The 16279-nt window shown below is 35.2% G+C and overlaps 1 protein-coding gene across 2 annotated transcripts; it reads right to left on the bottom strand.

Annotated features, from left to right (window-relative positions):
- Positions 1-1195: 1195 nt before the first annotated feature.
- LOC115979928 (glycine-rich domain-containing protein 1) lies at positions 1196-13461 on the bottom strand. Of its 2 annotated transcripts, XM_031102046.1 has the most exons (8): positions 13274-13461; positions 13045-13162; positions 11097-11477; positions 9926-10198; positions 3015-3529; positions 2769-2893; positions 2026-2186; positions 1196-1946 (listed from the first exon to the last, which is right to left on the bottom strand). In XM_031102046.1, the coding sequence occupies exons 1-8, from the start codon at positions 13432-13434 to the stop codon at positions 1395-1397; spliced, it is 2286 nt and encodes a 761-aa protein (XP_030957906.1). In that variant the 5' UTR covers positions 13435-13461; the 3' UTR covers positions 1196-1394. The 2 variants fall into 2 exon arrangements, with proteins under 2 accessions (XP_030957906.1, XP_030957907.1); XM_031102047.1 differs by lacking the exon at positions 1196-1946 and having other exon boundaries at positions 2096-2191.
- Positions 13462-16279: the final 2818 nt, after the last annotated feature.

The raw sequence follows: 16279 nt of genomic DNA, 5'->3' as shown, positions 1-16279 counted from the left end.
TACATCCATGCTATAGTGAGTTGGTAAATATACTAACTACTAAAGCATGGTTGTATAATTTTTTTATTCACTTCTCTCTCCTTCATTTATTCTCTATACATTTTCTCTTCCCCTTTCTCTCTCTCTTTTATAGTTATTTTATTAGATTGTATGTAAAAATAAGAGTTGTGATGTTGAGTGTATTGTTAAATGAGTTAGTAAAATAAATAAAGTAGTACTTTAGAGTGTAAAATAGATATATTTTTACAAACACCATTAACAAAAAAGATGTTAATAAATCTAAAAAAAAAACTTAATTATTAATTTTATATCTCAAAATATAAGAAGATTTTTTTATAAATATAATTTAAATATTTAAATAGAGATTATTTAATTAATATTAAAATATTTCTCTTATGGGTTTCAGGTAGTTCAATTGGTAAAGCGGACGCCATAGATTGAAACTCTCTTAAAAAAAAAAAAAAAAATCTCTCTTAAATTTATTGTCTAAGCCTCAAACTATATTAAAGCGGCCCTGCATTCAATAATCAGCCTCAACGTCTCTAACATTCATGTGCTATTATTTAATTAATATTCCATTGTTCATGTGCTAGTAGAACTTTCACATAAATCATTAAGGTGACCACCTAGCTAGTCAAGGCAAAATTTCTCTGTCAATTGGTAAAAAACTTTAAAGTCCTTTTTATTGTCGATTTGTTTGTAGAACTTGAGATATATGACTAGAGTAATAACTTGTCGATTTGTTTGTAGAACTTGAGATATATGACTAGAGTAATAACTGAAGAGCCGACACACGCAAGACATTTCCCATGGCAAAGTTATGCCATCACACCTCTATCACCCAAGTAGAAAAGTTTATTGTCGAGTTATGAGTGATAGAAGTTATATCATTTTATGTGTTTCTAACATTATTCTTACCCTTATAGCGAGTGTTCCACAGGGTTCAAATCTTATCTTTTCCTAAATATCGAATTATCTTTAAAAAAAAAACTTCAAAAGCAAAGCTTTCGCACTCATTCACTCGGTGTGGCCAGATGTCTTTATCTATTTAATCCTAAATCAATTTGCCCGTGGGAATCCCATCCCATGTCACAAAACAATCTTGTGGCTAATATCCGTTATTCTAATAGCATATTTTCCACTTAATTAAGCCAAAAGCAGCTAGTTAGGGACAGTAAAACCAACAAGTCGTATGCAAGTTATATGTTCAAAAGGGTCTGATCTTTATGCAAAATGCACATGCAGGATCAAATATCTTTAATTCAGATGGCAGGAGTGTACATGCTTCCTAAACTAATCCTACACAGGTAATGAATACTATCAATGCAAAATTCTCTATACCTTTCACCCATTAATTTATAAATTACTGATGCAAAAAACCAATGCTCATCTTCTCATGTTATAATCCCTTGCTTGTACAACTTATCACCACCTTCTACCGGCGAGTAATTCGAAGCCGGTTGCCTTGTGATGTGATCTGCACTATCTGATGCAATCACTGCCTTGGAATTCCAATACCAAGGTTGAATATAAGGTGAAGTGATAGATGAGGAATATGAATAAGGATGAAGTATTACAGAACCCCAATCTCTAGCTCCAAAGTTTGCTTCTTTTAATCTTCTCCTAATTAACAAGCATCCCAAATCGTCCTTCTTGATCTCTGATACACTTCTGAGTATCGAAATGCATAGAAGAAGAACCAATACTGCGTCCTCTTCAGGCAACAGTTCAACTACCAATAGCTTCCAATTTAAAAGAGCTGTTGCTCTTCCAGTTGGGTTCTCCTCTGTGAACCTAACCAGTGTTACAAACCCCTCTTCATCTTCATCTTCCTCTTTCTCTTCTTCTTTTTCATCCTTGCGTCGGCTTTCTTCATCTTTCCAGTCTGACTTAATGTTCTTTACTTGGTACAGCATTTTTCGCCCTTTCAATAGCTTCACCTGTGACTAATGGTTTCGAATCTAATTATTGACCAAAATATTAAGATAAACAAGATTGTAAGAAAGAAATAAATTTCCCCCCTACCGATGGTTCTGGAGACATTTGATTTTTCAGACAGAAACTCAAGCCAGATGTAAATGTAGATGATTCCCACCCTATCATTAGTTCATTCCCAGTTGAAAATTTCCATGCAGCTTTCCATTGTTCTGGTGGTTCTTTTGGCATTGCCGTTCCTACCACTTTCTCTGTACTAGATGGCAACAATGACAGGAAAAAAATGTTTAAAATTTGATGTTAAAGATGAATAGAAGAGAGCATAAACATATTAGATTTCTTAAGAAACCAATGTCAGATGGTTGTCACACACCTTTGGTAAAAGTAACTGAAAAATCTGTTTCTCATGTATTTTTCCTAATAAGAAAAGGCAAAAATTTTATGTTGTCCTTGCGCAAATGTTGTGAATCATATGCATGATGGTTTTTCTAACTCTTTCATTTGTTATAGTTAGTGACTTATAGTCCAGTTGGGTGCTGAGACAGACAAGGAAAGAAAAGAAATAAAAGCTTTGAATCTTCTTTTCCTAGTCTTTTATCTTATCTTTTTTTTAGTGGCTATATAATGATATAAAGCTTATTTGCTGAAAGTTAAATAAAAGTATAGTTGTACATAGAAAAAATTAAGGTAAAAGGATTAGAGCTGTTGCCAAACAGACTGCATTTTTACTCTTCAATTTCAGAAAATCAGATTCTGCTCTTGCATCAGATCTCAGCCAGGTACATGTGATGCACCTTGTTAAAAACTAGTTAACTGAAAATTTTTATACATACCAGGGGCTCTTCCAGTGGAATCAGCAACATAAGACCATGAACCTTCTCGTATCTCTATTATCCTATCCTCCCATTTCACAGCCTTGGGAGCTTCAGCTCCTCTTCTCCAAAACCCTTCTCCCACTCTACAAGTTGTGTTCAAATTGTGTCAATAAGTAACAGACACAATGCCATCATTCATAATATTATCTCAAAAGTACCAAAATTGTCTTCCCAAGAACAAATATAGAAGGTTTGAAAGATTACCTTATTCTAATGACAAAACAGTCTCTCCCTGCATGATCAAGAACAGTCCGAGACAACCAACGCCCTTCTTGAGGCCTATACTTACTCATTCTGAGAATAACATCTGATATCATGGCCCCTGAATCATCAGTGACTCGGTCAGGCACACATTTCAACAAGTATGGCGCTTGAACAGGTGGAGTTATTGAAGCATGTATTCTCAATTGTTGAGCAACTCCTCTTTCCAGAGTTAAATAAGATGCTCTTAGTAAATCATTCCAATGGAATGTAACAGTCTCTTGCAAGCTACTTCCTTTGAAACAGTGGCCACCGCGGTGACGTAGCTCAAGTATGATTCCCTTGGTCCCAAACTCACAATAGAGATGCCAAGCTTTTTGCCATGAATCATACTGAAAGTTGGAGATGGATTTTTCAAGCTTCAACTCCCTGTGACATCTTAACATACCAAGGCGGAGGAATTCACTTGACTGTTCTGTTGCCTTCATCCTAGAGTTGAGCCTTACAAACACACAGACCTGTGTTTAAAATAGCAGTGATGGTTTAAGTAAGACAAACATGAAGTGCTTCTACGTATCTTTTGGTGCCCAAAAAAAAGGCTACTTGGATTGAAATATCTCTAATTTCATAACAAAAACTCAATTGATTGGGGCTGGTTTTTGTTGAAAACATGAATCTCCCTAATAAATAACAAAAGCTCTCATACGAAGCTGGCTTTCCCAAGTGAATTACCTCTAACTAGCTTGCTTATGAAAGTACTTCAAATTAGAAAAATCTTGTTCAATTAAACTGAATTTTACCAAACTTCATTCACCATCTAAAACCCATGGCAACATGTTGAAGTATAGGATTCAATTGCAAGAATCATGAATGTAAGCCCCAACAAAGAAATCCCAAAATTAGCATACCAATATTAAATTAGTTACTATTCTCATAAATTTCCCAATGACGATGAAAATATCTAGAAGATATATATTTTACAACATTGTCAAATTATTAGTAAGAAATATATTTCATTACTTCAGCACTCTTCCATTGAATCAATAAATATTGAAATGTTTGATCTTAAGATTAACTCACTTCATTTTTGTGAAACTGTCAAATCCTTTAATGTGGTTTTATTTTGACCACAACTTATACTGAATGCACTTTCTCTATTGGTTTACTGAATAAAAAGTAGAATTCCTTTTTAGCAAAAAAAAAAAAGTAGAATTCCTTAATTATTGCAGTCAAAAAATTGACCATGATCCTCTTGTAATTCACAGAATGGTGAACTTCATGTAATGGCACCAGCCCAAGCTTACACAAAACTGATGCTGTTTTAGAACAAGTGGCCCATCTAGGAAACCTAAAGCACCTTTCCTTTCTCTAACATTGACATTGAAATGGGGCTTTAAGGGTTGCCATTTATTAGCCCACTATTTTTGGCCATATCCACTGATGGCAAAAAGCCCGCAACCTTCTTTTTTTTTTTTTTGAGAAGAAAAAAGCCCACAACGTGAACATTATAAGAAAAGAAATTACCATTTAAATCCCCATGAATTTAAGTATCTTGTTTTTGTTCTCTCCTAACTAGTATATTAATATTATATGATGTTAAAAGACTTTTTTTTCTGTCCTAAAATATTTTAAATGAGGATAGCCTTTTTATAATGGAATGTCGATTTTGGTTTTTATTTTTTATTTTTAAGTTGGGCCCATTGGTGGCATCAAGTCAATTTGGCTTTTCCTGTAGATGGGTTTTATTTAGTAAAATTAATTATCCCATGATTACCGAATCTTGCTGAATCACCACCATCATGTCAAGATGAGCAATAGATAGGAATAGGAATAGGAATAGTGGAATACCATGTGATGGTTAATAGATTTTTTTTTTTTTTTTTTTGTGAGAATAAGTGATGGTTAATAGATCAAGTGCATAAAATATTGGTACAATAAAAAGAATCTTAAGGTTGCCATGAGTCCTGCCAATCTTGGTCACAGACTACATTATGAAGCAATAACTTTTGGTCTTTTGCCTCACTGTAGAAATTACTTGTAACTTTTTTTTTTTTTTTTTTGATTAAAAGGAATTTCATTAAGAAAGACTAACGAGAAAACAAAAGCTTAGGACAACGCCTGTTTACAACCATCCCCTAGCAATCAGCCATAACAAGAGGCAGCAAGTCCACAGGCGGACAAGAATAAGAAATGAAATCTACAGCTTGACAGCTACCTAAGTTAGCTAAATGATCAGCACACCTATTAGCTTCACGATAGATATGCTTGATACTTAGATGGGGAATCTGAGCAGCTAGATGTCTACAATCATCAAAAAGCAAGGAGACTATAGTATTAGCATATGAAGGATTTTTGAGAGCATCAACCAGATCTTTGGCATCAAGCTCAACCATGATAGCATTAATTTTAAGCTGATTACAAAGGAGGAGACCATCACGCAGAGCCTAAGTTTCAGCTAAGAAGCTGTCAGCTTTACCGATTTTTCTAGTGAAACCCATGATCCAACTACCCCGATCATCTCTAATCAGCCCTCCTCCTCCAGTAGTCCCTGCAGCGATATCCGCAGACCCATCAGTATTGAGCTTGACCTAACCAGTGGTTGGCTTTTCTCATTTGATTTGTTTGATAATCATTTGGCTACTGCACCTTAGCTGAGTAACACAATGCACAAATTCCATTGCTTGCCTAATTATCAAAATGGAGATGTTTGGGTTGACTCCTCTGTTATTGAAGACAACTTGATTCCTTTGCTTCCATAAAGACCATATGGCAAACGAAAAAGGAGTGCTAGGGAATTCCTTTGACAAGGTGAGAAGACTTGCAGTTAGAAGTCAGCCAAAGATTAAAATCTTGAGAGAAGAAATTAGCATTGCAGTTATGAGACCCCAGTTGCTGCCACATCGGTTTCACTAGGCAACAGTCACGAAGGGCATGGGAGATAGATTCAGGTTGCTCTAAGCATAAGGGGCATGAAATGTCTAAAGAAATACCTCTTTTTGCTAAGCACTCCTTTACACCAATGTTGTTGTGTATACACCTCCAAATGAACATTTGGATTCTAGGCAAGGCCTGGAATTTCTAAATCCAAGAACCCGAGAAGGAGTCAGCTTCCATTTGATCTGTGGCGAGAAGGTAAGCACTCTTCATATCAAAACTTCCCTTAGTAGAAATCTTCCAAGCCAATTTATCACTACTTCTAGCAACTACCGGCAAAGGAACCGCTTGAATGTCAGCTTTAATTTATGAGGGAATGTCAAAAGGGATGGTAGCCCAATTCCACCCATATGGAGCACGGAGTTCCTTCAAAGTGAGACTGGCCGAACCTTGGGGAAGGGGGCCTTGAATGTTAGATCTAATGGGACGGGTATTTAACCAACAATCCTCCCAAAAATTGAGATTGTTCTCATAACCTGGCACCCATGTAATCCCTTTTTTGAAAATAGCTTCTCCTTTTTTCAAACCCTTCCAGGTAGAGGAGCTTGGAAGCTTTGACTCATTTCTAGAATTTATTCGTTGGTTTGAGCCGTACTTGAATCTGAGAACTTTGGCCCATTGCGATTCCTTCTTGTTATGAAGTCTCCAGTTGAGTTTAGCTAGGAGAGCCGTGTTTCTCCCTCTTGCAGATTGAAGCCCCAAACCACCTAACTCTTTGGGCTTGGTTACTGTATCCCAGTTGACCCAGTGCATTTTCTTTTTGTGCTCTATTGACCCCCACAGGAAATTCCTATTGACTTTGTCTATGCCGTTCAGGATTTTGTTGGGTAACAAATTACTTTGCATAACATAGCTCGGAATAGCTGAAGTCAATGCTTGAATAAGAACCATTCTACCTGCCATAGAGAGCATGTTGGCCTTCCAACCAGCAAGCTTCTTTTTAACCCTATCCAAAATGGCCCCAAAATCATGCCTTTGCCTCCCTGGATGATTTAAAGGAAACCCTAAATATTTGCCAAGATTGGTGGTTGCACTGAAACCCAAAATGCTAGATAAAGCATCTCTTTGATCCAAGTCAACATTGGGAGAAAAGAAAACACGGGACTTTGCTTTACTAATTTTCTGCCCAGATTTATTACACAATTCTTGGAGAACAGAACTGATGACAGTACAGTTTTCTGGAGTTGCACTAGCAAAAAGAACTAGATCATCTGCAAGAAGAGATGTGAGAAAGTCGGACCACTTCGGGAAGCTTTAACAAAGGTCCATAACTTGGCAGCACATTTTTCCTCAATTAAGTGACCTAGAAACTCCATGCACAAGATGAAAAGGTAGGGAGAGAGGGGGCCGCCTTGCCTAATACCTCTTGAGGGCAGGAAAGGGTTGAGACTGCCACCATTCAAGAGAAGGGAAGTGGACACTGAGGTAATGCAGCTCATGATAAGCTTAATGAGGTTCTCCGGGAAATTAAATAGAGTGAGCATCTCCCTAATAAAGCTCCATTCAATTCTGTCATAGGCTTTTTCTAGATTGATCTTGATGGCCAAGGTCCCTCTACTTCCTTTGGTTCTCCCAATGGTGTGAATTAATTCTTGGACAATGATTGCATTATCAACACCTCTCCTGCCTGGGACGAAAGTTGTTTGGTAAGGGGAGACAAGCTTGTCCAAGTGAGGTCTGATCCTGGCAACTAAAATCTTAGTGAGGATCTTGTAAACTGAATTACATAAGCTGATTGGTTTGTAGTTCCCAATAGTTTTCAGACCTTGAATCTTAGGAATAAGAACAATATGAGTGTTGTTGAGATATTCAGGAACTTTCCTTTCTATGAAGACTTTTTCAACCTCTTTCCTCACTGAGTCTCCAACTATGAGCCAAAACCTTTGAAAGAAATCAGCATGCAACCCATCCGGACCTGGGGCCTTGTAAGGTTTCACGAACCAAAGAGCCTCCTAAATTTCTTCAATGGAAAACATGGTATCGATCAACTGCTTTTCCTCTAAAAGCTGAACATGCCACTGATTCAGACCAGGGGGGTTCCAAGAGATCATCTCTTGGGAAGTAGTGTACAAAGTCTGGAAACCAGCCCTAAAATGCTCCATAACCTCCCTTTCCTAAGTGATCCACAACTCCCTCTCATCTTTGACTGCCGCAATGTGATCTCTTTTCCTTCGGGCAAGGGTAGAAACATGTTAAAAAGAGGTGTTCCTATCCCCATGGATCATCCAGTTCAGCCTAGACTTCAACAACCAGAGATCACGCTCTTGATCCAGAATAGTCTCTAGCTCACCAAGGAGCTGGTTCTCAAGACAAAGAAGAGAGGAGCTAGGATTGTTGGACAACGCCTTCTGGGTACCATGAATTCTAGCCAAAATCCTCCTCTTTTTCTGATGAATGTTGCCAAAGTGGTTTCTATTCCACACTATTGCATCCTTAGAGAAGTAATCAATGGACTCTTCTAACTCCCTATTTCCATTCCAAGCTTTGGACACAATGGTGGGAAAGGAGATGTCGGAAAGCCAAAATTCTTGAAACCTAAACGGCCTGTTGAGCTTTGTACTGACTGGTAGAGCTTCCATGAGAATAGGGTAATGATTAGAGTGGCTCCTAGGGAGGTGGGTTACTTTGGCATTAGGGTACATGATGCACCACTTCGGGTTCATGAAAATATGTCAATCCTTTCAAGAATCAAATTACTGATGTCTCTCTTGTTGGTCCAAGTATATCTAGGACCCGAAAAACCCATATCCACCATTCTACATCTATCAAGGCAATCTTTAAAAGCCAGAGAACAATTGATGTCAACACCTTTACCCCCAAATTTGTCCTCATCAATTAGCGGCTCATTAAAATCTCCAGCCATAACCCACGTCAACTTATGTAATTCTGCAACTTTAGCTAAATTATCCCACAAAATACTTCTTTCCTCACTCCTAGGGCTGGCATAGATAGCAGAAAATAGCCAAGTGAGTCTAGAGTTTCGTACTTGAACTTAAATGTGAATTTCCTGCTTTGTCTTCGCAAGCAGTTCCACCTCCACAAAGTCTGAATTCTAAAGAAGCCATAGACCACCAAAGTATCCGATGGTATTTGTGTGAATGGCACCATCAAAAGGCATTCTGTCAGTAATTGCCTTAGCTCTATCACCCCCCAATTTTGTCTCTATAACCACAAGGATGGCCGGATTATGCTCCTGGACTAAATTACGGATATGTCCCTGAAAATTAGGCTTCAGGGCACCTCTACTGTTCCAAATAATAAAATTCATGATGGACAAGAGGAGTAAGGCCGTGAAACATACTTTAGAGGAAAGGAGTGGCACCACTTCCCTCATCGGACACCATATGATCAACGGCATGACTACCATCATCAGACGAAATTACTTGTAACTTCTAGTATCACATGGCTTGATTTATATATATAAAAGAGCTAGCATGTTGCATTGGTCAAAAAGAAAGTACTCACCCAAGAAAGAAATTATAATTGAGGTTATTGGGTGCACAGAGAAAGTGGCAACAGTACTTAGCCCAACTATAAATTGCCAGATCATACCAGTAATTGTGCTAAGAATCTAAAGTATACAATGGTTAATGCTTGGTAAAAAAATACAAGGTATGTAGTTAATTGTGCTAAGAATCTAAAGACATCTTTAAGCAAGAAGACGGTCTAAGTTCAGTTCACACACTTGGAAAAATTAAAGACTTAAAAGCAAAGAGTCACTGCCCTCTAAATTTATTGACCCAACATGATCCTTTGGTGCTTAGGTCTAATGTAAATTTTGTTGAAAATCTATCTAAGAATAAACATTTGAAAAAAAAGAAAGTTATACTTTAGATCTGAATTGATGGAACTTAAAATAACATGAAAAAAAAAATGAATTGAAGTCTAGGCAAACAGTTGTGGTCCTCAACATGAAAACAATCTTTTAAGAAATAGGAGAACCAAATAAAAGACCAAAAAATAGTGAGTCTGAAACTGACCTCTAGTAAGAACCTTGGTAGCATAGACTTGTATTTGGTGTTGACATCTGTATCTGATACCTCCCAGTAAACTGATGGCTTGACTAAGTTAACCCTATTCAAATCCAACACAACCTCTCCACCAGCTTTCTCATAAGGTTGATCAAATGCTCTCTCCCACAATATCTTTGTCTCTTTCATTTCCTTTTCCTTCACACTTTCCCACACAGTTACTACCTTCCCCATATCACCCTCCATCTCCTTCAAGTCCTCTGCATATACTGTTGGGTAGCTCTAATTTATTCCACCCCACAAATTCAAAATTGTACTCCTATTAGGGATACTTATTTTGACTTCGAAAAAAAATAAACGTGCATTAAGTAATAGAAAGTAATAACTCATGTTTCATATATTAGAGTACAAAAAGAATTGACACATACCAAAATGAATAGTCTAATAAATGCAAATAAAGTTAATCCAACAAAAATGAGATAGCATTTTTCTCAGTGTGTTTTCTTTTTCTTTATGGAGTAATACTATTACTAAAAATTTCTTTTATGCAATTTTAAAAAATAAAAATCATCTTTGCCTATAAGTTCAAGAACAAGTTTGGATGTGACATTGAATTTTAACAAAAGTCCAAGATAAATTCTATGACATGTTCTTACACGAAATTTATAGTGTAGTTTTTTGGATTGAACAAATAATGAAGTATATAATAAACTTATAAAGCACCGTAAGTCCAAATTAAACCTCTTCTTTAGTTATATATCATTTGACCATAAAATTGATGAGAGATTTATGTGTTTAAAAAGAAAAAGAAAAAGAAAAATCACGAAAGCATCCTAAAAGAAAAGAACATACATATAAACCATAAATGTGGAAAATAATAAGAGAGACCTTAATCATGCGAAAGACACAACATAGAAAAAGGCGTATATAAAGTTAAAGTGATGACATGGATAGTTACAAGTTTTATTAATAGAAACTGTAAATTGATGTGTACCCATTTTTAGGCACAAAAGAAATAATTTAGAAACTTGTTTATTATATTATTGATATGACATCAATTACATTAATTAACACAATATTTCGTGCTTTGTAATTTTTTTAAAGTAAAATTGTTAGTAACAATGTCCTTTAAATATAGAAAAATAACATAGAGAAACCCAATGTGTCTAGGAAAATCAACCTGATGTGTCAACCACATTAGTAGAATATCTGAGGCAGGCACCAAACGAGCACACTCATCACAAAAACTCTGCACCATGTACAAAAATCCCTTGTACCTTTGCCTTGCTGCAATTAAGTACACAATTTCAGACCTATATGCCTCTGAAATTTTGGAATACAAGAATCTATGTTTTGTGACCTCCACCAAAAGTTCTTCGTTTGAGACAACTGGGATTGGCATATCTGAATCCGTTTCATTCTCAAATGGCTCAGATGGGTATTTATGAGTCCAAATATTCTTGCATCTAAGCAGTGCATACTCTTCGTTCTCTTCATCAAAAATTGCTGGCTTTCCAATGAGTTTTGAGAACCTTGATTCGCAATATTGCTGGTAACTCACCTGGAAATTAGTATCCTTACAACTTATTAAAGCTTCTTAGAAAAGAGCAGTGTCACAAGGCAAAGGAAAAAACTAAATAAATCAAAACAAAAAAAGTGTCATATGTAACTTTTGAAATATATACAATGATTTTTTTCTCCGAGTAATAAGTTCTATTTGAAATTAACTAGAGCATGAATATGATTTGAGAGTCTTCTCAAAAAAAAAAAAAAAAAAGAATATTTGATGGTAAAAAATTATATATATATATATATATATGAGTTGGGTTCAAGTTACACTTGGTGAATTCTAAACAATGTTACACCACCTAATAACTTATTATTAAATTAATATTTTGAAAATCCAACCATTAAATTACATGTTCTATATGTTCTTAACATGCATGCTAATTTTCATATCAATCGGATGTTATTTACCATTTGATCCATATACTCATCTTTTATGCATTATTTTAAATTACAAAAATTTGAATTTTAACAATTGATTGATGACATGGTTATTAATTTTTGATCTCCTTGAAATTTTGCAAGCATGAATAATATATGAAGATAATGTAATTTAACGGTGGATTTGTCAATATTCGCATCCAATTAAAAAATATTGGGTGGTGTAATATTATTTAGAGTTACATCAAGTGTAACTTGAACCCAACCCTATATATATATATATATATATAAAATATGGACAAATGATTTCTTCCACAACATTAAAAAAAAAAAATATATATATATATATATATATATATATATAAAATATGGACAAATGATTTCTTCCACAACATTAAAAAGTATTATCTCGCTATATTTGATATATAACTGCTTCCATCCTTCAAAGTGTGCATTGTGCAAAAAATAATGCCCCCTAAAGCAAGTAGCATTGTTCTTCCATATATTATAATATGTGTGACGTTACCAAATTATCTACCTAATATAATAATATCTGAACAGGCCAACAAGATTCTCACATCTGTCTAAGGATAAAATTTAAAAATAAATAAAATAAAATATCACAAGCTGGAAAAGAATAAATGGAGCAATAGTGCAATACTTGATACACTATTTTTGCTACACACTGATTATATAACATGCACCCTCAATAGTTATGAAATAAATTCCGAAAATTTTCGTTAGGAATATTAATATTGTTGTTGCTCAAAAAATAATCTAACATTTTGTTTGGAGAATAAGAAAGAAAAGGAAAAAGCATAAGAAGATAAAACATATTTATTAACCTACCTGGGGTACCTAGCTCACTTGGGTGAGATTTTATTTTTCATTTCAAGTATCCAAAATGTCGGCATCATCGAAACTTTTAACTTTTTCTCATTCCCCATATAAAACAAATAATAATAATAATAATAATAATAATAATAATAATAATTAAAGAATACCACTTTCATTTTCTTCCCCCATGCTTTACTAGCAACCAAACGAAGATATAATGACAAGTTACTTTACAGCTATTTTCTTCCCATTACTCATTAAAAAACAGAAATGACAACTTTCTTTTCTTTTCTTATGCTTTCTGAGCAACCAAACAGAGACACATGCAAGTGCAGTTTAATTACCGGGTTCAAAGTGTGACAAAACCAAACCCACTCAACATCAAGAGGTGGAAGAACCATAGGAGTGGTTGACCCCACCACCGTCAGATCAGAAATCAACGGCATCCACAGCTCATCATACCTGAAAAACAACAACAAACACCATCCGATCAGATTACCTTAACAAAAAGAAAAAAAAAAGAAAAAAAAAACACGATGAGTGTAATAACACACAGTTGACCTTATTATTTACCTTCTTATAGCTTCAACAACGGTTGCTTTCTCATGGAGCCACTGAGACTCGGCCACAGCTCTCAAGAACCCGATATTTCGCCTTGCAGCCGATACGAGATCAACCCCAAGTCGAATAGTCTCCGCTTCTGAAATTTCGGATGCGTTTCGACTTTCCGACATGTCGTACAGAGAGAGAGAGAGAGAGAGAGTTACATGGGACGGTTTGTTTGGTTTAAGAGAATATAAATACGGGGCTTTTAAGGTGGTAATAGTTAGCCACGTGGCAAGCTCGTGTTTATTTTAGGAAGGAGAGCTTGGATGATTCTATAGCTCTAAGAGCATCCACACTATTTCGTGTAAATTTATCATTTATTTTATATGAAAAAAGCTATTTTTTCTATTTTACTCTATCACATTTCTAAAACACTTACATCAGTTTATTTATTTTACAAATCTATTCTAATTAAATAATATTATTTATTGTTTTTTTATTATTAGTTATTAAAATCGTTTTTTTCTCTCTTTCCCTACCTGTTTCTTTCTTTCCTCACCCATTCTCTCTTTCAGCTCACTCACCCGTTTCTCTCTTTCCCTCACTCACTCCCAGCTTGCCGACCCAGTCAATCCAGCTCACTCCCAGCTCGTCGATCCAGCTTGCCGCCGCCACTGCCTCAGCCACCAGTCGATTCGGCCTCCCTTTCGCTTTCGCCCTCCCTCTCTCCTCCACAACTGACCCTTCGCCTCCCTCCTCCAACCGACGACAGCAATGGAAGATCCGGTAGTAGCAATGGAAGACCCGACAACAGCAGTTGCAGTAGATCGGACGGTAGATCTGGCTCCGTTGGGCTAGGTTTTCCGGTGGGTGTGGACTGTTTTTGGGTTGGGTTTCCTGGTGAGTTTTTGTTGATTTTGGATTGGGTTGATTTTTGGGTTTTTGTTGATTTTGGGTTGGGTTGATTTTTGAGTTTCTGTTGATTTTGGGATATTTTTCTGTGCTAGGTTGCGGTGTTTGGTGGTGGTACTGGGTTTGATGGTTGGGTTTGTTGTAGTTTGGTGGTGGCGGTGGCGGTGGCGCTGGTGCTTGGATATTCTTCTTCCTTGCCGCGCTAGTTTGTTGCAGTTTGATAGAGGAGAGAAAAAAAAAAGAAAAAAAAATTATTTATACATTGAACAGTAACCGTGCATATATGCATGGTTACTATTCATTTACACAGTCGGTGTATATTTTACACATCTTTACACCCACTGATGTGGGTGTTTTTTTGCCTAAAATGTGTAAAACTTGCACCTTTTTCTATTTTAGAGGACTTTACATGAGCTGATGGAGATGCTCTAACAATGGCTAATAGGACTTTTAAGTAACGAGATACGAGTAATAGGTTCCATTTATCTAAATTGATATTGTTTTAGATTAAAAATTAATTAGTGTTTTAATTTAAGGATAAAGAACCATCTTCAAGAACGGATGAGGTTAGTTGAAACTCTTTAAAAAAAGAAAAAAAAAGTAACGAATTTAATAACAGTGGATGTGCACTTCACGTATAATAGTGTTGGTGAAATAAACATTACACACTTATTTAAAAATTACTTGTGAGATAATTTTATTCAAATCATTGAATTTATTTATTTATTTTTGTTTTGGTTCAAGTGTCTATATGTGATAAAATTTTATAATATAATTGAATTATTCTAAACTTAATGTCCATATTTTTATTAAAAAAATTCATATTTTCCCATGCCGAAAGAACCCTTTTAAAACATTTTTAATGAATGTATGTGGACAACTAATAATAAAATTTTTTATAATTGCTTTTTTTTTTTTTTTAAAAAGAGACCTAATGATTTTTTCATTGATTATAATTAATATTCAAGACGTGCTTATCTTTACTTGTCATATGTAATTATTTTTGACACCATATTTCGGTGCCATTTATTTATAATAAGTACATGCATGTGTGTGTATATAACATATCTTTTTACATTAAAATTAAAAAAATAAAAATAATTTAATAACTAGCTGTTTGAAGAATGTATTGTGATTTTGTTGAAATGACCAACTTGATTTAAAATTCAAATAATTCTTACCGAGTGAAAAATGAATTTGGAAGAATTCAAATTCTAAAATGTACTACAAAAGTTATGCTGCAGAATGTATAAATATTAATTAATTAGTAGTATCATACACACACACATATATATATATATATATATACTACAACTTGTGGAATCATATATGGTGGTCTGCACAAAATTAAATAAATAAATTTATGTCAAAGGCGGTGTACTTTTTTCTGGGTTTCGAACACAAAAATAATTGAATCCACATGTCCACATGTGGCTGCAGAGATTGATGAGTGTCCAAGACAAGCCAAACCAAACCAAAGTAGCAGCTATACTCATGAGTCGTGATGAAGTAAGGAAGCACTATACAAAAAGAGATGACCCACAGTTGATGAGGACAACCATGCTTTCTTCATCTTTTCATTCTATGATGAATCAAATTCTGGTGATTCACCACACAAGTTGGTGTCAACCCTACACGTAGCACTACCTGGTCCATGTTGATGAGGAGAATATTATCTGTAATCTGATTGCCCAAGAAATAAAAAGTTGAAGAAGTTAGATTTAATGAGAAACTTTGATAAGCATAACTTAGAGGTAAAATTAGTCAGAAGACTCAAAGATCACTTGTGGCACTAGATTAGCAAAAGTCCGAGAAATATATATAAATATATATATATATATATATATATATATATATACACACACAGGGACAGACCTGGGGGGCCAAGGGGGCTCGGCCCCCTGGCCAAATGAAAAAAAAAAAAAAAGGAAAAAAGGAAAAAAAATACTTGGGCCCCCCAGCCCAAAGAAAAAAAAAGAATTTTTTTTTAATGGTTATATATTTTTATTTCTAGTCTCATCTTTCCAAAAACTTATACTCCTTCGCTTTTAATTAGCTTAGCCTAACTAGCAACTACCTAACTCAAAAACTTAACCAAAAAAAAAAAAAATCTCAATCAAC

This window comes from Quercus lobata, chromosome 3, assembly GCF_001633185.2.
Source record: "Quercus lobata isolate SW786 chromosome 3, ValleyOak3.0 Primary Assembly, whole genome shotgun sequence".
Taxonomy (NCBI): Eukaryota; Viridiplantae; Streptophyta; class Magnoliopsida; order Fagales; family Fagaceae; genus Quercus; species Quercus lobata.
Note: the sequence above shows the minus strand (reverse complement) of the source record. Positions and strands in the feature narration are given on the sequence as shown.

What these genes read in the sequence shown, in the direction of transcription:
- LOC115979928 (XM_031102046.1), bottom strand. Translation starts at nt 13,434, where the DNA reads ATGTCGGAAAGTCGAAACGCATCCGAAATTTCAGAAGCGGAGACTATT. An exon ending in GTTGTTGAAGCTATAAGAAG is followed by an intron (nt 13,163 to 13,273) that starts GTAAATAATAAG and finishes GTTGTTTTTCAG; the next exon opens with GTATGATGAGCTGTGGATGC. An exon ending in TTTGTCACACTTTGAACCCG is followed by an intron (nt 11,478 to 13,044) that starts GTAATTAAACTG and finishes ACTAATTTCCAG; the next exon opens with GTGAGTTACCAGCAATATTG.